At 37.1% G+C, this 21,794-nt stretch overlaps 1 protein-coding gene across 2 annotated transcripts in view; it reads right to left on the reverse strand.

The window, feature by feature from the left end:
- The window catches only part of APAF1 (apoptotic peptidase activating factor 1), a 73,643-nt gene that overhangs the window by 14,423 nt on the left and 37,426 nt on the right, over nucleotides 1–21,794 (reverse strand). For both annotated transcript variants that reach the window (XM_076007871.1, XM_076007870.1), the window contains exons 17-22: nucleotides 18,845–19,006; nucleotides 14,909–15,037; nucleotides 12,278–12,403; nucleotides 10,271–10,390; nucleotides 6,041–6,157; nucleotides 3,008–3,133 (exon numbers count right to left, since the gene is read on the reverse strand). In XM_076007871.1, coding sequence (XP_075863986.1) covers nucleotides 3,008–3,133; nucleotides 6,041–6,157; nucleotides 10,271–10,390; nucleotides 12,278–12,403; nucleotides 14,909–15,037; nucleotides 18,845–19,006 — 780 coding nt within the window. The remainder of the gene's footprint in view (nucleotides 1–3,007; nucleotides 3,134–6,040; nucleotides 6,158–10,270; nucleotides 10,391–12,277; nucleotides 12,404–14,908; nucleotides 15,038–18,844; nucleotides 19,007–21,794) is intronic.

Raw genomic sequence — 21,794 nt, forward strand, 5'->3', positions numbered from 1 at the left:
TCTGGAAAGAAAGAAAGGTGATTATTACACCAAGTTTCACAGCTATTAATAATACACCAATACCATGGGAGCCTATAATAAATAAGTTTCTGTACTGAAGCCCATTTCATTCCATACACCATAGCACTCACAAAGACTTAACATAAAAAGATTCTTCCAAATAATTTTTAATAATGTGATTAATTAAATATTGCCACCATAAGAAACATATATTAAATAAAAGAATTTAGTAATTTCCACTGAACATATGCATTTATCTCCTTCACTTCTAAAATCCTACTAAAATGGCAACTCAAGGGAAGCAGCATACACTGAGTGCAAGGGGCTGGGTACAATCTGGAAGGGCTAGAGCAGTCTGGGCCCTCTCAAAATTAACCAGGACAACTCTAAAACCAGGAAAAACCATAGGGAATAGAATACAAATTGAGCAGAACATGAATAAAGGCAACAAATGAAAGACAAGGTGCAAAACAGTGAGGGAAAGGGATGGAGCAAAGGACAAGGCCATATTTTTAATGCCTCATGAAAAACAACAGAAGAAGGAGCTACAAAGCTGTGAAGCTAGAAATGCTTGGCTTTCTCATCCCTCCAAACAGTTCAGAAAAACTGATTTCATGTGAAAAAGGAAAGATTCATTGCTGAATTCCAAACAAAGTTAATATGAGAAAAAAGGAAAGAAAGTAGAGACAATGCCCCTACAGACAATGAAAGCAAACCAGAAAGAATATCTGGATTAAAGAGCACCAGCACAACTGAGGATAGGTTTATATTTTTGAGAACTGGGGATCAAGAGAAGGTATACATACTAAATGCTAAGATCCAGCATCTACCCCCAGTTCTCTTCCCCCATTGAGTGCTGAGAACCTGTGAACCAGGTTTATCCTCCACACAGGAGACCAGAAGATTCTTCTCTAGGAATCTGAGACCACCAAGATAAAAGACCTGAAGAGACTGACAAGATATGGATGACATGATATGGATGGTTTTCCATCCATATCATCTTTCAGAGATTATCTCTTTCAGAGAAAATAAGAGGTCAAAACAACCAAACAGAAGAAAGCAACTTGGAGGTAATAGTAACTATGCAGAGAGCTAAAAATTTGTGGGGAAAAAATATATAAATGTGTGTGTATACAAATAAATTATATGTATGTGTGTGTAAGATATTCCATCTATAAAACAAGAACACTGCTCTTCAAAAGGAATAAACAATACAAATGGATGCTCTGGCATTAAAAACATAATGGTAGAAATATGACACTCAATAAAAGAGCTAGAAGGTAAAAATGAAAAAAACTCCCAGAAAATAGAGCACAACATAGAAAGATGAAATGTGAAATGAAAAAAGAAAACTATACTCTCTCCACATAGGCTGATGGATTGATTGATTGATAAGAACACTAGAAGATAGTCCAGGAAATCTAAATCTGAATAACAGGTGCTACAGAAAAAGAAAGCAAATGGGACCAAAAAATTAAAGAAATAATTCAAATAAATATCCTTGAATTTAAAAATCTAAGTTTCCAAATTAAGAAGGGATACTAAATATTCAAACAAATGAAGGAAAACACACACCAAGGCACATCATCATGAAATTTCAAAATTCTGGGGACAAAGTGAAGATCCTAAAATCTTCCATAGAGAAAGATTAGAAAGCAAAGCAGCTTCAAACTTTTGAACATGAACTTTGGACCTTGGAAGAAAATGGAGCAATGTCTTCAAAGTTCTAGGGTAAAATAATATCCAACTACACCCAAAGGTCAAATTTTCCTAAACCACATGAAGGCAGGAAACGCACTCACAGTACCCTTAGTATTATGCACAGTCATAATAATGACACTAAGGATGTAAACAAAATTTCGTTGTTAAGTGTATTGGGATGATGGGGATTGATAAATGGGTGTTTGTGCATGCACATATGTTGAAGGTAGGACAGGTGGGAGGAGGAAAACAGCTAAATCCTCATCTTACTGTAGAGATGTCAGTAGATAATTCCTCAAACGGGAAAATCAAGAATAGCACTATAAGCATGCCATATGGAGGCATGAAGGTAAATTTCAAAAGAAACATCCAAAAGCTAAAAGTGCTTCATGAGAATGAGAATGGAAGAAGGGGTCTATTTTTCATAATAAGCCTTGTAATACTGTTTGAATTTTAAAAGTATGTCCATTGGAACTTTAATAACAATCAAGTAAATTTAAAAATATACAGCTGGCCGGGCGCTGTGGCTCACGCCTGTAATCCTAGCTCTTGGGAGGCCGAGGCGGGCGGATTGCTCAAGGTCAGGAGTTCAAAACCAGCCTGAGCAAGAGCGAGACCCCGTCTCTACTATAAATAGAAAGAAATTAATTGGCCAACTGATATATATATAAAAAATTAGCCGGGCATGGTGGTGCATGCCTGTAGTCCCAGCTACTCGGGAGGCTGAGGCAGAAGGATCACTCGAGCCCAGGAGTTTGAGGTTGCTGTGAGCTAGGCTGACGCCACGGCACTCACTCTAGCCTGGACAACAAAGCGAGACTCTGTCTCAAAAAAAAAAATATATATATACAGCTTAAGGCCTCCATGTCTATAATCTTTCATTATGACAAACTATTATTTTCTCACAGGATTTCATTCCCATAATAAACATTTTTTTCTCACAATGAAAGCATGAAATGATTTCAATAATTTCAATCAGATTTTACTACTGCAAAGAAAAATTTTTTTAAATTGCATAAATATAGCAAAAAGTATACTTACTGATACAAATCCAAATACCAAGGCAGGCAGGAAAACTCAAATGAACCCTTAATTATCAAAATAAACAACCTTCCAGTAGAGGATTCTAGTAAAATTGCCTGCCTCATCCATAGAGAAACATCAATAGGTTTCATCTAAGCCCATGTGCATAATATGATTGTATGCCCAAAGTAATAGGTTTAAAATGCACATCAGATTTTAGGCATAATCAAAGTGTTCCTTTGAGTCAGCATTACATATGTCAGGAGTTCATCCTCCCTCTCACCTGAATTGCAGAATCATCAGAACTTGAAATAACAGTCTTCCCATTGGCTGTGAACTGGATATGCCGTACAGCTTTCTTATGCCGAATTCTGGACTGGAAGATTCTGTTGTTTACAAGTTCTAAAATCTTCAAAGTAGAAAAACACAAAAAATTAACACAAAGAAATTAAGCAACACCTAGGCTTTATACCCCAAAGATATTAACTAAAATTAGACAACAAAAGGGTATAGAATCTCCATCTTGTGCTTTCAGTTTGAAAAAACACACAAAGGAATGACACACAAATATACATGTGCGCACACATAAAAACACACACTCTAAAATAAAACACTCACTGCAATGACCAGATGGTAGTAGGAACCAGTGGTCCTTCTGAGTACTCAACTACCCAGTTCATCAAACAAGCAGCAGTCTGGGCTCAGCCTCCAAAAAGAAACTGACATTTAAGATGGATGAGAGAGAAGAAAGAAAAAAATCCTGGCTGAGACAAGGTAAGCTCTTCATAAAACACAGAGAAAAGGAAAGGTAAAGGCTGACAAGGGAGACAGGTAAAGGAAAAGAGGATATGAGAAGGCTACAGGGCAGTGCAATGGGAATACTAAAGAGAGCTAAAGATGAATATTCCAAATGCAACAATTAAGGAAGTAGTAATAAAAACTCAAAAAATAATGACTATGTCAAAAGGGCTTTCAAATGAACGCAGCAAAAAAAACCCAGTAAATGTTTCTTTGCTCAAATTAAAAGGTACTCAAAGAAGCCTAAGAAAATACTAAAACGGAAGATTCCAGAAATTCAAACCTAACCTACACTGATGGAAAAAAAGCCCCTTAGAAAGCAAGGGGAATTGTGTGGATGGGAGCTTTCCTAAATGGGCAGGATGGACAATCTCACAAGTCCTGTGTAGGTGAGGGAGGATAGTGTAATAGTTGAGCACAGAGACTCATAGACCTGGATTTGAATCCTAGCTCTGCCACTTAACTGATTTTATGAAAGTTGTGGAAACGAAGACTTTAGACATTTGTAAAACAAGAATAATAATACCTAACATACAGGATGTTTTGAGAATTCAGTGAGAGCATCTGGCACAGTAAACATCTAATAGATGATAGCTGCTAATGTTGTTATTTGATGGTACTAAGCTGAACCATAGGAACTTGCCATTTTATAGGTTAAAAACAGTCAAATATCAGTAATTTCACAAGGTTCATTATCTATTATTTATATTTGATGACATTGAGGAGGTTAAGGATATGAATGAAATACATGTGTTTCGTGAGTTATTTTTTCAAACTATCTGGAAGGCTTGTTTCAAGATACTTAGATGATAAAAACAAAATGTGATGTTGGCTTGGCAGCAAGGTAAAAAGAAAAGGGAAACAAAGGACCCTTTAAGAATAAATAATAACATCCAACAGCTTAAGCAATGAGACTAAAAAACTAAGGTTCACCTATAAATTTACAATCATCCCTTACTTAACAAATACCCATAATATACTTTCTCAGAATAACATCTATCTTAACACTTAATAAATTTTTCACAATAATAAAGAAAAAACGAAGCCTTAACTCTCAATCCATGCTACAATGGCCATGGCAAATATATAATAGCATTGACATTACCTTCCAAATGTTTCCCTCTTCACTTTGTATATAAGCATTTCCTTCTTCACTTTGTGTATAAGTCTCATTGTATGGCGGGCAATGAGATTTGTGTGGCAAATGTGTGGCAATATGGATTAGAGTATGTGTAATTCCTTATGAAAATGAATCCAAAGTAAAATAAATGTGGCTAATTCCATAATAAATAAATTAGGAAATAATTCCCAAGAGCCTGAGTGAGAAAAAGGGAGAGAGTGAGTCAATGTTCTTTGAAAAACAATTATACAGGCCAGGGGCGGTGGCTCACACCTGTAATCCTAGCACTCTGGGAGGCCAAGGCAGGCGGATCACTCAAGGTCAGGAGTTCGAAACCAGCCTGAGCGAGACTATGTCTCTACTAAAAATAGAAAGAAATTAATCGATCAACTAAAAATATATATACAAAAAAAAATTAGCCAGGCATGGTGGCACACGCCTGTAGTCCCAGCTACTCAGGAGGCTGAGGCAGCAGGATTGCTTGAGCCCAGGAGATTGAGGTTGCTGTGAGCTAGGCTGATGCCACGGCACTCACTCTAACCTGGGCAACAAAGTGAGACTCTGTCTCATTAAAAAAAACAAAATAAAAAAACAAAAAACCCACAATTATACAGCTAGAAAAAGTGTGCTTTTGTGATGAATTTCATTTGTGACAAAGAAGATTATATTTTTATCCAAAATGATCTTAAGCTAGACATGGTGGCACCTTCCTGTAGTCTCAGCTCAGGAGGCTGAAGTGGGAAAATCTTGAGCCCAGGAGTTGGAGGTTGCAGTGAGCTACTATTCAGCCACTGCACTCCAGCCTGGACAAGAGAATGAGACTTCATCTCTTTAAAAAGAAAAAGAGTGAAACAAAATTATTTTTATTATATTACGTGTTTTGCCTTATAATCGGATTCTATTCTTACTTATTTGGTCTTGTTGAATAAGTGAAGGCTTTCAGGTATGAACTGGTATGCTTCTAACACCAAAAGTAGAACAGCAAGGGTTGGAAGAGCAGGCAAGCATAGGCCACCCTGCTGATATTCCCAATGAGCCGTACCAGCACCAATATGGAAACAACTTACACCCCACATGGCTGAGCTTCCAAGAAAAGGAGAAAAAAATACTCTTTGTATAGTTAGCTAAATCTCTGATAGTGTTGGATATGTGTAGAACAGCAAGAAAACTAGATAGGGAATAATGAATGCAAAAACACAAAAAGTATGAGAAACAGTAATAAAAGCAATCTGAAGAATATACAACCAACTGAATAAGATGATTTTTAGTCTAACAGAGCAAAGACAATCAGTCATAGAAAGATTTGTTTAATGTATATGTGTACAATGCCAGGCATATATTAATTTTAAATAAATAATTCTACTGCACAGAAATAGTCTGAAAACTAGAAATGAATACCTCAATGGCTCCATCTTCATCTCCAAATGCAACATACTGATGATGTGGACTTAAGCAACAGCAACTAACTTGAGCTTCAGTCAGATAATCAATCTGACCTGTTTTTCCATTAATGAGCTAATGAAAAATGAGGCACAATAGGTTATTAGGCTATAATAGTAGTTTTTGTTCTTTAGAACAGAAGCTTCAATTGAAAAAATAAAATAAAACACAGAAAACAACCAACAAGAGCTCCCAGGGGAACAATAAAGCTGTATCCTAGTCTCAGCAGTTGCATTTAGTACTTCATGCTTTCATTTCATTTCACTTTGGTGGTTCAAATACATTTTCATAAAATAAAACGAGCTTTAAAAGGTTTAAAAAGCAGCTGCTGTGAACCACCACCTGAGACACATCTGTCTGATTTGTAATCCCACAGCTAGCTCCACACCTTGCTTTCCATTTCTTCACAAAGCCCATTTTTAATAGGGCTCTATCGTTCGTTAAAATACACTTTTCTGATATTTTTCAAGGGGGTTGGTGAAACAAGACTGAAACAAACATAAAAAGACAAATCCAAATCAAAATGGGTTTTATATCCTCCAAATCACTCACAAACAGTGTAAATTAAGATTCTTTCCCTTTTTGTGGGGAGGGGGGTGGAATGCAAGGCCATTGGTGAAAACCCCATAAGCATAATTTGCTTAGATGGACTTGTAATGCTTAAACCCAATTTCATAATCTATACCCAATGCTAATGATTATTTTTTAAAATCTCACAAAGATGCTTTCTCACTCAACTAATACATGTGACTTGAAAAAATATTTCTCAAGCTTAAATCAACTGCCAGATACCTCTCTCTAACTTACTATCATAACCTAAAAATCCTGAATTATTTTTCAACATGAAATAAGCATTATCTTTGTTTCAGGTATGCAGATCATAGGGTCAATCAATCACAGGTAGTTTTTCCTTTGCAATATTTTGTGCAGCATGTTCTGGTCTATTAAATATTCAAAATGAATACTGAACTACTAAAAGATGAATATCTTTCTTCTTTCAAAAATCAATTTCAAGAGCTTTTTTAAGCATTAACTAAAAAATGTTTTGTTCACTTAAATGAAACTATTTATTTGTCAGTTTATCCTCTAAACTCTCCCACAACCACAACATAAAATAAAATGATACCTTTATAGTCAGATGACTTTTAAGTCTCACAGTTACAAAACTCTTAAAGACTGCACAAATTTAATAAGCAAAATACAAGCATGAGGACACTGAATTTGACAAGAAAACTGGACTGGAAAATATTCCAAGTGGAAGAATCAGCTTGCTAAAAACCAGTTAACCTCTGTGGAAAGCAATATGGAGATACCTTAAAGCAATTCAAGTGGATCTACCATTTGATCCAGCAATCCCATTGCTGGGCATCTACCCAAAAGATCCAATGACACTCTACAAAAAAGAAACCTGCACTTGAATGTTTATAGCAGCACAATTCATAACTGCAAGGCTGTGGAAACAGCCCAAGTGCCCATCAATCCAAGAATGGATTAATAAAATGTGGTATATGTATACCATGGAGTACTATTCAGCTCTAAGAAACAACGGTGATATAGCATATCTTATATTTTCCTGGTTAGAGCTGGAACTCATACTACTAAGTGAAGTATCCCAAGAATGGAAAAACAAGCACCACATATACTCACTAGCAAACTGGTATTAACTGAGCAGCACCTAAATGGACACATAGGTACTATAGTAATAGGATATTGGGCAGGTGGGAGGGGGGCGGGTATATACATACATAATGAATGAGATGTGCACCATCTGGGGGATGGTCACGCTGGAAACTCAAACTTGTGGTGGGGGGAAGGGCATTTTTTGAAACCTTAAAATTTGTACCCCCATAATATGCCGAAATAAAAAAAAAAAGAAATTTATGACCAGGTGTGGTGGCTCATGCCTGTAATCCTAACACTCTGGGAGGCCAAGGTGGGCAGATTGTTTGAGCTCAGAAGTTAGAGACCAGCCTGAGCAAGAGTGAGACCCTGTCTCTACTAAAAAAATAGAAAGGAATTAGCTAGATAACTAAAAATATATATAGAAAAAATTAGCCGGACATGGTGGCACCTGCCTGTAGTCCCAGCTACTCGGGAAGCTGAGGCAGTAGGATTGCTTGAGCCCAGGAGTTTGAGGTTGCTATGAGCTAGGCTGATGCCACAGAACTCTAGCCCAGACAACAGAGTGAGACTCTGTCTCAAAAAAAAAAAAAAAAAAAGAAAGAAATCTATATTCAATTCCACATCCCAATTCTTCCCAGAAATATAGGGCATTATGAGCTCCTAATCAACACATTGAGGACAATAGTAAAACTTGTAAAATATAGAATATGCCATATTCAGGGGTGTCTTGTAGCTTGGCTCTGACCACCACAGTAGATGAGAAGTTACCATATATCATGAACAATTTACTCCCAGGCATCTGTCTTCTGAATTTGGATTCCACCTTGATCCTGTAACTAGCTCAGACTTTTGAACATGAAAAGGACCTTACAGTTGAAGAAACTGAGCTCTAGAGGTGATGCCAATTTACTCAATATCATAGAACTAGTTGATGATACTGTCTGAACTTGTACATGGGTCTCCTGAGTGAAAAGTCTATTCTTTCCAATACATCAAGCTGACTTCTGCATCTTTAGAATGTGTTAAGCTCTGCCCTTCCTACCTTCTGTCAGTCTGTCTCAATCTCTTGCTACCTCTCACACCTTCCATGTGCATGCTTTATTTTTCTGTCTTCTTCTCTGTTCCTCTCTGCTCTGTAGCTCTACTTCACTATTCTTTCACACACTATTCATGAGAATGCTTCCTATGTTTCAATAAGCAAATCAAGAAAAATCAAATGCAAAGATGGCATAAGATCACAATATCAATGCTAAAACCTCTCCCTAGAAGTTAATAGGCACTTCTAAAACCTATCTGAAAAAAAAAGTTAACTCAAGTTGCATTCATGCTCTTAAAGACTAGCGAAAGGTCCTAAAATAACAAATACACTGTGAGAAATAGTTCACAGGATCATTAGCTCTCACTTATGACAGGGGTTTCTGTCCTTCCCAATCCTATGTCTCTCAGGGAATCCTCAGGACAAGGCAGAATGTCACACTCGTTCACATACAAGCCATGCCGACCCTGGCTCTTCTTCTCTGGTTGCTGCTCTTAATCACCCTCTCAGCCAAAAGTCACCACTGTCACTCAGCTCCACATGCTAACACCTCCATGATGGCCCATACTCAGGTGTTCTGCTTGAGCTGGCTAACATGCAAGCAGTCTCTTGTGTTTGACCTTCAATGAGGTGTTTGTTTTCTCTTGCTACCATGACTTACACCTATAACGTCATTACCACTTCCAGGATGTCTCCTTCAATGCAGTACCAACTGCACTGGACTTCCACTCAGATGACTCTTTACCCAGGCCACCAGCACAGTAGTGCTAACCTGTTCTTGAAAACTCCAATGCTCCTTAGGGCATCTGCTCTCTCTCTTACCACCACTCCGAGTTCCTAAATACTATTCCTCTGCCAGTGGATCTCTAGGACTCCTTTTCTCTTCAGCCAGCCAAGAAACACCTTCCTATCATGTGTCCCAACTTTTGCTGGGGGGCAAGGGATGAGCAATCTAGAGTAGTGCTATATGGATCCCTAAGCGGTACAGTTCTTTCAGTTTTACTACACAACCCTTTCCTTCTCAAGGACCATAATAAGCATTCAATAAATATTTATTGAACAAATGTGTGAGTAAACGAGTATACATGTGCGCTTCAGTATATAAAGCCCAGCTCAGTTCCAATAAGTCAGACTCTTTCATCACTTAAAGTGACTTCTGTTCTTTCAAAGATCCTATTGTCCTTCCCCTGTAAAAATGCTCACATTAGTATGCTCATCCCCCATGCACATTCCATCAGACATGTTCAAATCCCTCTTGTGGACAAGTTCAAATTTGTCCTCATGGTATTCCCAGACTCCATACAAATCAAGAAATGAGATTATAGATTCTAATAGGAGAAGAGTGAAGTGAGGTTTTACCTTACTTAATTCTAAATACAGGCATATATATTTATTCACTAATGCTTTCTGGGCACCTGTTACATACTGTACAATTATGCCTGATCCCTAATTCAAAACAAACAAGAAAAACTGTGAGTTCAGAGTTCAACTAAAACAATTTTTCCAATTGTTTTCTTAAAATTACTCACTTGTAGACGTCCTATATTGTCAACTGCGAGGACCATCACTCCATTTTCTTGAAATACAACATCTACTTCTTGCTTTAACACTATATCATAGTTCTTACATACTTTCTTTGTCTCCCAGAGCTGATTAAAAGATAAAAAAACTATTAATAACAGTTCATCCTCTGAAATAATGTAAAGACAAGACTTCATTTTAAAGCAAGATACAAACTATGTTTCATAATTAAAATATCTATGATGCCAAAAATTTTTCAATTATTACATTATAATCCAACAATAAATATTTACTATTATTAACACAATCTATGGTACAATGCAGTTAGTATTAAGAGCTATGGGCTCTAGAACCAAAATGTTTCATTACAAATTCTAGTTCTAACTAAAGTTATAACTTTGGGCAGGCTGCTTAACCCAGTGCTACTCAAAGATAAGGACCTCCTGGTTTTCACACTGATTGGGCAGGCTGCTTAACCCAGTGCTACTCAAAGATAAGGACCTCCTGGTTTTCACACTGATCCCAATCCACAAAAAGATAAGAAACTTGCACCAGAATGTAAATCAACTATATCACTAAATATACTGTAACAGTGTGCTTAGTGATGCAGTGTGTTTAGTGATGTAGCTTATTTTTTTTTAACAAGACATTTTTTTTCCTTTTTATTTCATCATATTATGGGGGTACAAATATTGTTAAGGTTACATATATTGCCCTTGCCATCCCTCCCCCTTCCCCTGGCCGTGTCAGAACTTTAAGCATGTCCATTCTCCAGGTTAACAAGACTTTCTTGACGAAGAAAGGCGTGCATTGATTTATATTCTGGCTCCAACTCACTGAGACTGGCACATTAAGTAGCACTGACCTTTCTCGGCCTTCCTTTGCGTAACCTTTCTGTGCCTATTTCCTCAGCTACAAAAGGACTGTTGTGAGAATCAGTAAATTAATACATACACAGTACTTTGCACATTGTCTGGCATATAGTATTATAAATACTAAATAAATTTTAGCTACAATTTGTATAAAACATTGTAATAGATACTATAGGGACCAACCAGGGTCCCTGGCCTTTAAGAGTTTATAATCTAAGACGTGTGAATAAGTCAGAAGAGTAGTAGAGTATTGAAGGTGAGGAGTAAATCAAATCAAATCTGTATTTAAATTCAACTCAGAATTTGATAAGCACCATTAGAAAATGACAAAAAATTATATGGCATTAAGGGAGACAGACTTTCCCCGAAATGAGGAAGGCTTGGGGGGATTTGTAGGCTAGTTAGGATTTCAACAAAAAGGGATACAGGGAGGTAGGATATTACAAACATCAGAAACACTTAAACAAAAGTACATAAGCAGGGAACCACAGGGTGTTTAGGAGCAGTTCAGCGTAGGTTCTCTATAGGAATAAACTGGAAGATAGACTGGAGCAGAATGAGGCCATGGTATGGAGAAGCTTAATGGCAGTCAAAGAATTATATATTTACTCTGGCAGACAAGGGACCCACTACCTGTTTTTGAGCAAAAATGACATGACTGTACTGCAAATAAGGAAAATATCTTGGAAACAGCATGCAGAAGAGCAAGAAAAAAGACTAATACAAGAAGAGAGGCAACAGGTAATGAAGACCTGAACTTGTGCAGAAGGAATGGAAAAGTAGAGATAAATCATAGAAAACAGAAAAGATGAATCTATTAGAATTGGCAAGTAATTGGATGTGGGAATTCAAGGTTGAGGAAAGAGTTAAAAATTACTCTGAGGAATCAAATGTAACATATTTAAATTAACCAAAATACAGTTTAATCATTGGACTTCCCATAGCACCTGCCCCATAGTAATACTCAATGAACAAATAGTGAATGAATGAGACTGTGATAGTCCATATAATGGCACTTTTCCAGGCTGAATATGAATCCAGTAGTTTCCTGTTTTACTTCCCTCAATACTACCCAATAATTTATTAGTTTGTAGGAGGGTTAACTCACCATCAATAAATGTTTAAAACAAAAATATTTCTCACCCTGACTGTCTGGTCGTCAGAAGATGTCAAAAATGATGATCCATCAGGAGAAAACATCACACCGTGAACCCAACTTAAATGTCCTCTGCAGTCAGCTACCTTTAAACATGAATCTACATTCCATAGCTACAGAACAGACACAGCATATAGGAAATCATATTCATAAGCATTTTGAATATAGCAGGAATATTGAAAATAGCAAGTATGACCCAGCAATACCACTTCTATGAATATAGCTCAAAAACACATTACCAAAAATACAAAATATCTTATGCAGAATATTATTTAGTGAATCATTATTAATAACAAAAAACTAGAAACAACCCAAATGATCACCAATAGGGCACCATCTGAATAAACTACAATAAATGATAGAATATTATGCAGTTATAAAAAGGAATATGAAAACCGCCCTGATAACAACTAATCTCTAGGACATTATTAACAGAAAAAAAGCAAAGTGCAGAAGAGTATATATACTATACAGTACTGCCTTTTATATAAGAGAAGGAAAAATAAATATGTGAATATACAATGAATATATATGGATATATATATATATAAATATCTGCTTATATGTGCAAAAAGAAACACTGAGAGGTTAAACCAAAAGCAAAATGGTCACTATTGAGAAAGGGAGAAATGAATGGAGGGGAAGAGACAGGGATGAAAGCAAGACTTCTCTGAATATAACTTATAAAACTTTGACTTTGGAATCATGTAAATGATTTATCCATTTAAAAAAAAATCAATCTAAACAAATAATAGGATGAACATAAGCAGCTGACATATTCAGACTATTTTCCACTAAGATTGTCATCTAACCTTCATTTCAACCTATTGAAAAACCCTACAATAAACGAATGTACTAATTATAACATGTACACATTTCTCTTGTTATTCATGCTTATTACAAATTGTCAATGTCTGCCACCAGCCTGGTTGCATTTTGTCCTGGCTTCTGCTGTAAATTACTCAAACATATTCTAGTCTAATGAAGTACCATATACTTTAAATTACAGACCTATGTTGTGATTTCAGAACTAGCATGGACAAAACAAGTACTTCACCACATCACATGAGTGTGGTTTTCATTCATTGAGTTCTATGGTTATGAAGTAATTATATGAAATTTTTTCTGCCTTATCTCCAGAGTCCAAGTTGAAACTTACAGAGCTAATGGCCAAAAATGAAAGAGGTTCTACAACTTGAAAATCTTCCCCTCTCATCTCTCCTTGCTCTCCCCATCTGTCCCCCATCATATCTTTGTCATTCAGAGCCTTCCAAAGCAAGTCCCTATATTTCAAGAAGGAAGACGTTGTTTCCTGGTGCTTTCTAAGGATGGCAGAGGGTAGAATTTTATAAGTGACAGGAAAGGCTAAAAGAAGAGTTGCTACTCCACTCCTTCTAAAAATCCTGACAAAACCCAAAGAAGGGAAAATTCCAGCCACACCTGCCTTGAGGATCTACAGGTCAAGTTCAAGATCTCCTAGCAGATCAAAAACTTCCAATTCAAAGTCTCTTCCCAAGAAAACAGTGCCCAGGGCACCCTACTTCTTCCCATAGTTTCAAACAGGACTGGAGATTTTTCATACTCACTGCCTCTACTTGCAATGAAGGTTCTCAGCAGGGAATTTCTTCCATGTCATGGGCACTATTGCACTCAGAATTAGGAGGAGTCTACAGAGCTCATCCCCTCTCTCTCATCTGAGCCTCCATACTCAAGGGTTATAGCTTAGCAACTCTGCTCCAATGCCTTCACAGTAAGGGGCAAGGTTGGCTAACTCACTAAAAATTGCTGAAATAAGCAAAGAACACTGAAGAAGTGCTCACATTAGACAAGATTCTCTTGAAGAGGAGCCTATGAACCAAGTGAACTGCCCCATTTTCCAGATAAAGGGCCATTCTCATCTTCTTAGAACTGGGATCTCAAGGGGACTTCAAACTACTTGATGGTAAAACCAACCCCAAGGAATAAGGAGTAAGAAAGCTTTGAAAAACTAACCAATCTATCTTTGAAGGAAAAATATAGTTCATTGCTTTATGAAAAAATCAATATAGCAATTCACTAGGTGAAATTCTTCCACGGCCAGTTCGATACTGAATCTGAATATAAAATTTAACAAGTGCAAAATTATAAATATAAACAAGTAATTCATAGGCATTATTTTATTCATTAGTGCTTAGCAATGAATATCCTATCTTATCCTACCTAATGATCTAAGAAATCTGAACTGAACTCATCTCTTATCATTTCTTTTAAGAAGAAAAGACTCTGTGGCTATACTGTTTAAGAGATGCCATGTTTCTGTCTAGGAAACCAGCGGTCATTCCAGTGTTTCCCCAGACTCTGGCACATGTTTGGCATTCGGTAAATGCTTGGGGAATGGTACCACCATTCCCTATAATACTGTCAAGTCTTCAATCACTGTAATAAATACTTCAATCAAAGTAATAAAGCTGCCTATATGGTTTAATTATCCCAAAGTTATAGGTCAGTAGGCTATGAAGAAAATAGCCTATAATTTCTCAAGCAAGCATCCTCAGCATCTAATGGTTTAGGCAGCCCATTCTCTGTCATCCTTGGATCTCTGGAGACCAAGAACTCACAAAATAAATTCAACTACTCACCTCCACACAGTACTGGGACAAAGCCACTACTGCCAAATGGTTATGGGGGGAGAAGTCACAGTACTGGATGGTGCTGTGATGGCCTGTGTGGATTTCTGTCAATAGGCCACTGGTATGAATGTCCAAAAGCTGTCAATATAGAGATATCTATTAAGGTAAAATATTTTAAAAGATAAGCTATATTGAAACTAAATCTAACTTTATGTTTAGAAGGATCTCCTCCCATTTCAAATATAAGTCCTGAAAAAAATAATTACTGATAACTGACATAATTATTGACAGTCATTAATAAAATATAAATCAGTATTCATATTCTTTTAAATACTGCTCATCTTGAAACATTTTCTATAAAGAAAAATTCATCAATCTGGCCTAGAAATAAAACTTTTGTGAATAAATGAATGGACTAGCCAAATTAACATACAGAGCAGATCTCCCTAATGCTTATTTATTCAAAAGAAAAAATGTATACTCATAAATGAAGATCACCAATGTAGAGCAAAGGTTTGCTAAAATGAAATTAGTTCAATCATTTCCATTTATCTCCAGAACTACCAAATTACACTATTATAATTAATCATTTTCTCATCTTTGAACCCTAAAAAAGCTATTTTTGAGTCATTCAAGCTTCTTCAATTTTTGAAAAATTTTTAAATGCTAAATATACTCTTCTAAAGTTTTTGCCAAATGACAAGATGGTTTATACTTTATATATATAGATAGATACATTATAGCAAATTAAAACCAAGGCATAGTCCTCAAGAAGAAAAAAAAAGCTTTCCAGTGGGATCTATAGATGTTTAGTGAATGCACAGCCCTCCAAGTATGTCCAGATGGTAAGCAGCATAGCACGGGAGGCCAAAAACAGAGGAGAGGAAATCATACTTAAATGCTTCCCAGGACAGGTCGTTCTTAAAAATTAGTGGCTGAAGGCCGGGCGCAGTGGCTCACGCCTGTAATCCTAGCACTCCGGGAGGCCGAGGCGGGCGGATTGCTCGAGGTCAGGAATTCGAAACCAGCCTGAGCAAGAGCGAGACCCCGTCTCTACTATAAATGGAAAGAAATTAATTGGCCAACTAAAAATATATAAAAAAAATTAGCCAGGCATGGTGGCACATGCCTGTAGTCCCAGCTACTCGGGAGGCTGAGGCAGGAGTTTGAGGTTGCTGTGAGCTAGGCTGATGCCACGGCACTCACTCTAGCCTGGGCAACAAAGTGAGACCCTGTCTCAAAAAAAAAAAAAATTAGTGGTTGAAAGTGATAGGGGAAACTTGGTGAATGTGGAATAGGCAGTTGTCCCAATTATGGGGTAGCAAAAGAGAAAAGACCTAACAATAGGAGTAGACTAACAACACTTCAGTTGGAAAGAAAAAAGAACAGGAGTAGACAGGCGTGGTGGCTCCTGCCTGTAATCCTAGCACTCTGGGAGGTTGAGGCTGGAGAATTGCTTGAGCTCAGGAGTTCAAGACCAGCCTGAGCAAGGGCAAGACCCCTTCTCTACTGAAATAGAAAAAGAAGCCCATCAATACATGAATGGATTAACAAAATGTGGTATATGTATACCATGGAGTACTACTCAGCCATAAAAAAATGACAAAGTACCTATTGTATTATCCTGGATGGAGCTGGAGCCCATTCTTCTAAGTGAAGTATCACAAGAATGGAAAAATAAACACCACATGTACTCACCATTAAATTGGTACTAATTGATCAACATTAACATGCACACATGAGAAGCAACATTCATAGGGTGTCGCACAGGTCGGGGGGAGGAGGAGCTGAGTAAATCCACATCTAACAGATATAGTGCTCACTGTCTGAGGGACGGGCACACTTGTTGGGTAGTACAAAGGCAATTTATGTAATCCCAAAGGTTGCAGTGAGCTATGATGATGCCACTGAACTCTACCCAGGGTGACAAAACAAGAAAGAGAAGGAAAAACGGAAGGGAAGGAAAAAGAAGGGGAAGGGAGGGATCCAGCAAGTCCACTCCTAGGTATATATACAAAAGAACTGAAAACAGAGGCTCAAATAAACTTGTAACACCAATGTTCATTGCAGCATTATTTACCATCACCAAAAGGTGATAACAGCATGTATCAGAACATTTGGCCAAATGTCCAACAGATGAATGAACAAACAAAATGTGATATATATACATACAAGGGAGTATTAGACATGAAAAGGAATAAAGTTCTGATACATGCTGCAATATGCATGAAAATATTATGCTCAATGAAATGAACCCAACACAAGGGGATTCCACTTATATGAAATATCTAGAATAGGCAAATTCATACATTACATTAGAGGGTACCAGGGGCTGGGAAGAGAAAGCAACAGGGAATTATTACTTAATGGTTACAAAGTTTCTATTTGGAGTAATGAAAATGTTTGGGAAGTATATAGTGGTAATGGTTGCATAACACTGTGAATGTTATTAATGCCACTGAATTGTACATTTAAAAGTGGTTACAATGGCAAATTTTACTTTATACATATTTTATCACAACAAAAAAATTGTTTTAATCTTCAAATCTTGCAAATGCAGTGGTTCCTTTTCTGTTCTTAAAGACCTTAACAAGGCCGGGCAGGGTGGCTCACGCCTATAATCCTAGCACTATGGGAAGCCAAGGCAGGCAGATCGCTCAAGGTCAGGAGTTTTAAACCAGTCTGAGCAAGAGCAAGACCCAGTCTCTACTAAAAATAGAAAGAAATTAATTGGCCAACTAAAAATATCTAGAAAAAAATTAGCTGGGCATGGTAGCACATGCCTTTAGTCCCAGTTACTCGGGAGGCTGAGGCAGAAAGATTGGTTGAGCCCAGGAGTTTGAGGTTGCTGTGAGCTAGACTGATGCCATGGCACTCTAGCCTGTCTCAAAAAGAAAAAGAAAAAGAAAAAGAAAAAGAAAAAGACAAAGAAAAAGACAAAGAAAAAGACAAAGAAAAAGAAAAAGAAAAGAAAAGAAAAGAAAAAAACAACTTTAACAAACTTAAGAGAAAAGGAAATATTTTCCCTGTTAGTTTCCTGCTAAAAAGGTATAAACCCATAAGCAACCAAGGTTCAAGGCTCACAGCTACTAGATCAATAACAACCATATAAACAGTGTCTTAAATTATATCACATATTTCAATTATGCTTTTTAAAGTAGTAATATCCTTTACTCAAGTCTTTTAAAATTACTACTAGAATAGAATGTCACTGAGATATAAATCAGAAGATCTGGCTCTCCTAGTCACAGTATAACTTGGGACAAACTCTTTCGCTACTCTGAACCTCAGCTGCCTCATTGTAATCACAGCACTTTTGCAATCTGCTATGTCTCTTGGTTATTTATATCAAAAGAAATTATATATGAGAGCACATGAACACCATAAATATAAGCTACTAGTAGATGTAAAAAAAAAAAAAGGCATTTTCTTATCATTAACCTTTTTTTGCATATATTCCTCATTTTCTTTATAAAAATCTCCCAATCTTGTTCAGTTGTTGATGAGCATTTCTCTCCAGAGTCAGAAATTCATAAAGTTTTAGGGTTAAGGAAGCATTTTGAAAAATCAATGTAATCAAAACTGGAAAAAGAGAAAGAAGTGATGCAGCAATGTTTTAAATACATTTGAAGAACACTGGACTTGACAAATATAAACTGGTTCCTTATTGTAGGACTTCCTGGGACCTTGAATATGTTAGTTCACATTGTATACCTTATAGAAGAAAACAAGACATAACCTTTCCCAAACCCATGTGGACCTTTTCTCATAAGGCCATCCATAGCCTCTGGAGTACAGTTCCAAAGAACTAGGAGAGGTTAAGGAACCTGCCCAAAATCACACAGCTAGACTTTATTTGTATCAACAGTGTAAAATTGCAAAAATAGGAGTTTTAATTTTCTTTAAATCAGACTAAATTTGGCTTTTTAAAATACTAGTACTTACAAAGATTTTATTTTTTGCTGCCACCATTATGCTAGCACCATCAGCAGACCATGAACAACATTTCACTATCACTTCCATATCCTCTTGGGGGTCCTCTGAATTTAGGAAGAACTGTTTCACATTAATGCTTTTCTTCTCGTTTGCTGATTTTACATCCCAAAGCTTCAAAGTAAAAATATAAAAAACAAAAACAAGTTTGTTTTGCTCTCAAATCACACCTCTAGAATTCCACCTGGATTAAATGTCACACAAACTTATTCACTTCACCTGATGGATTATTTTTATCTATGCATGAATTTTTATAAGACTTTTAAGTATTCCAGTTTCATTCATCATCTTCCTAAAAAGAAGAATATTACAAGCACTGCCCAAAATGCACAATGTAGAATATAAAACTAAATAAAAAGTTAAGAGTCCTGCATGGCGTGGAGAAGGCTAAAGATTAAGTGTTGACAGAAAGGACAAGCGTGGAAGAAAGAAACTGACATGAAGAGACTCACTTGCCACTGCTGCCCTCTGCTGTGCCAGGCATGAAATGTGCTTCACATCTACCCTACATCAGCAGCAATACTACACAGGACCCAGTCCAGGCCGGGTTATAACCTAGCAGAGCATCCAGAGACACAAGGAAGTCCCTGAAAATGGAAAACAAAGACATGCTGAAAGGAAGAAAGACTCTTTGTGTGCTGGTGGAGCTAGATAGGAATCCTGAGGAACGGGGTGCAAAATACTTAAAACCTCACTCCCTAGCAGAATCACTTGAACAGCATGAAAGGCAAAGGCCATGAGACGATCCACTACCTTCACTACTCTGGACCTTGAGCAGTGTCCCAGCTTCATAGAGTGATCATGGATACCAAGCCCAGACCAAGGGACAGCCAAGGTGGACAAAAAACAAACAAACAAAAAACAAAACCAACCTGCTTCTCAGGCTTTAACTCAGACACCAAAGCACAGCTCCCAGGTAAAACATTTGTCTGGACAGACACATTTTGAATCTCTCTTGAGTTAAGAAAAGTATTATATATACTAAAACATATGGCCGAAACCAAAACCTTTCCCCTTGCAACAACTGTGAATGAAGTAGATAAAGCAAAAGAGAGAACAGGTACTAAAACAATTAGCCTTCCCTGATACTAAAGACAAAAAAGAAAAATATAAATGCCAGAAGCTTCAGTTACATCAGCCAGAATACATGAGAAATCACATTCTGTTTCCCTATTAATATGAAAACAGATTGCCTGGATTTAAGAAAGAAAAAGAAAACTAGCGCAATACAATTTCATTACATCTGCCTAAATTACATCTTCTGCTTCTGGACCTGACTTCATCTCCTTCATATCCAAGCAGTGATGAAAACCTACACATCGAGGGACCACATAAACTAATGCCAGTATTTCATTTTGAGCAAGTCTCTGCATTTGTATCCAGAGTCCCTGTGCATCCTGTGCCTTTGTAAACTTTAAATGGCTAGTTTTAAATAAAACTTGCATTTTGAAATAGTTTATCATCAGAGCCTTCAAAATGCATGCTTATCATTATACCCTACAGAAAGCTTAGAAAATCACAGAGCCATTTGGAGCAGGACATAATTTTACAGTTCTCATCCTCTCAGAAGGTAAAAGCTTTAGGAGACTTTGACCTTGAAATGCTGTTACCTAACATCATTTTGCAGGAATTCTGCTTACTACATGTCACTGTATCACTGCAAACCAGCCAACAATACTTGCTTAATAGCACTGTGGGAAAGCTACCGCAAACATGGGCAGTTGTCACCAAGAGTGCAGTAATGTCTGTCCCCTGCTGCTAGTGCTCTGTGCTCCACAATCACACTGTGATACTCACATGAATACAGAAATCAAAATCCTACTCCTGAAAAATGAAGACTTTTAAAAAATTTCCCTGTGAAGTTGAAGATCTTAGTTTGATTTGAAGAGATACAGGAAGAGTTTATCATCTTTAACACATTTATTAAACACTATGCTAGTCACTTTGAGAGTATATAAATGAATCAGATATAGAAACTACCCTCAAGGAGTTTACAGGCCAGTAAGAGAAGATAAGCACATAAATGACTCTAACATAAGACATGTCAGATATGCCATTTGACAGGAAAAGATACAGCACAGTAGGAATGCTGTATTCAAGCTGAGGGCTTGAGGGAACACTCTGTGCAGGAAGTAACCACCTTACTCTACTCCCTGAAGATCTGCCTACCTTATACCAACTTAAGATGGACAGAATTTCAACATCAAAAAGACAAGAACAACACTGGGCCTAGAACCTAAAGGGTCAACATAAGCTAAGTACAAAATGGGAAAGCAAAGAAAATGAAGACAGAACAAGTTCAATGGTTGTAGTATCATGTGCACGAACCCCTCCTAACAGAGTCCTCATCTGCTCTCAGAGCACCCTCTACATACTTTTATCACTTTCATGGTTTGTCTATTCACTTACCTTTATCCCCAACTCAATTCTAAACAACTTTAGGCCAGGACATATACTTTTTTGTTTTTAGTGTTTAAAACCCAAACACCTACTATATTATCTAGCACATAGTAAATATTCAATAAATGATCAATAAATACATTTTAAGTGAAAAGACTACTCCCAAGGTTCAAGCATAGGTGAGTGGAGATAACAGTGTTACTGAAGGAAATAGAGTTCAGATTAAAGATGGAGACAGAACACACATATTCACCTCTGCTATGGTTTGGATATGGTTTGTCTGTCCCCATCAAAACTTATGAAGTTTGATCTCCACCGTAGTGGTGTTGGAAAATAGGGCCTAGTGGGAGGTGTTTGGGTCATGGAGGCAAATCCTTCACAAATAAATGAATGCCGTCCCACTGGGGTGAGTGAGTTCTCTATGATTGGGTTAGTTCCCAAGACAGCAGATTGTTAAAAAAGAGTCTGAAGCCAGGTACAGTGGTACATGCCTTGTAGTCCC

The sequence above is a fragment of the Microcebus murinus genome, chromosome 10 (assembly GCF_040939455.1).
Source record: "Microcebus murinus isolate Inina chromosome 10, M.murinus_Inina_mat1.0, whole genome shotgun sequence".
Lineage (NCBI taxonomy): Eukaryota > Metazoa > Chordata > Mammalia > Primates > Cheirogaleidae > Microcebus > Microcebus murinus.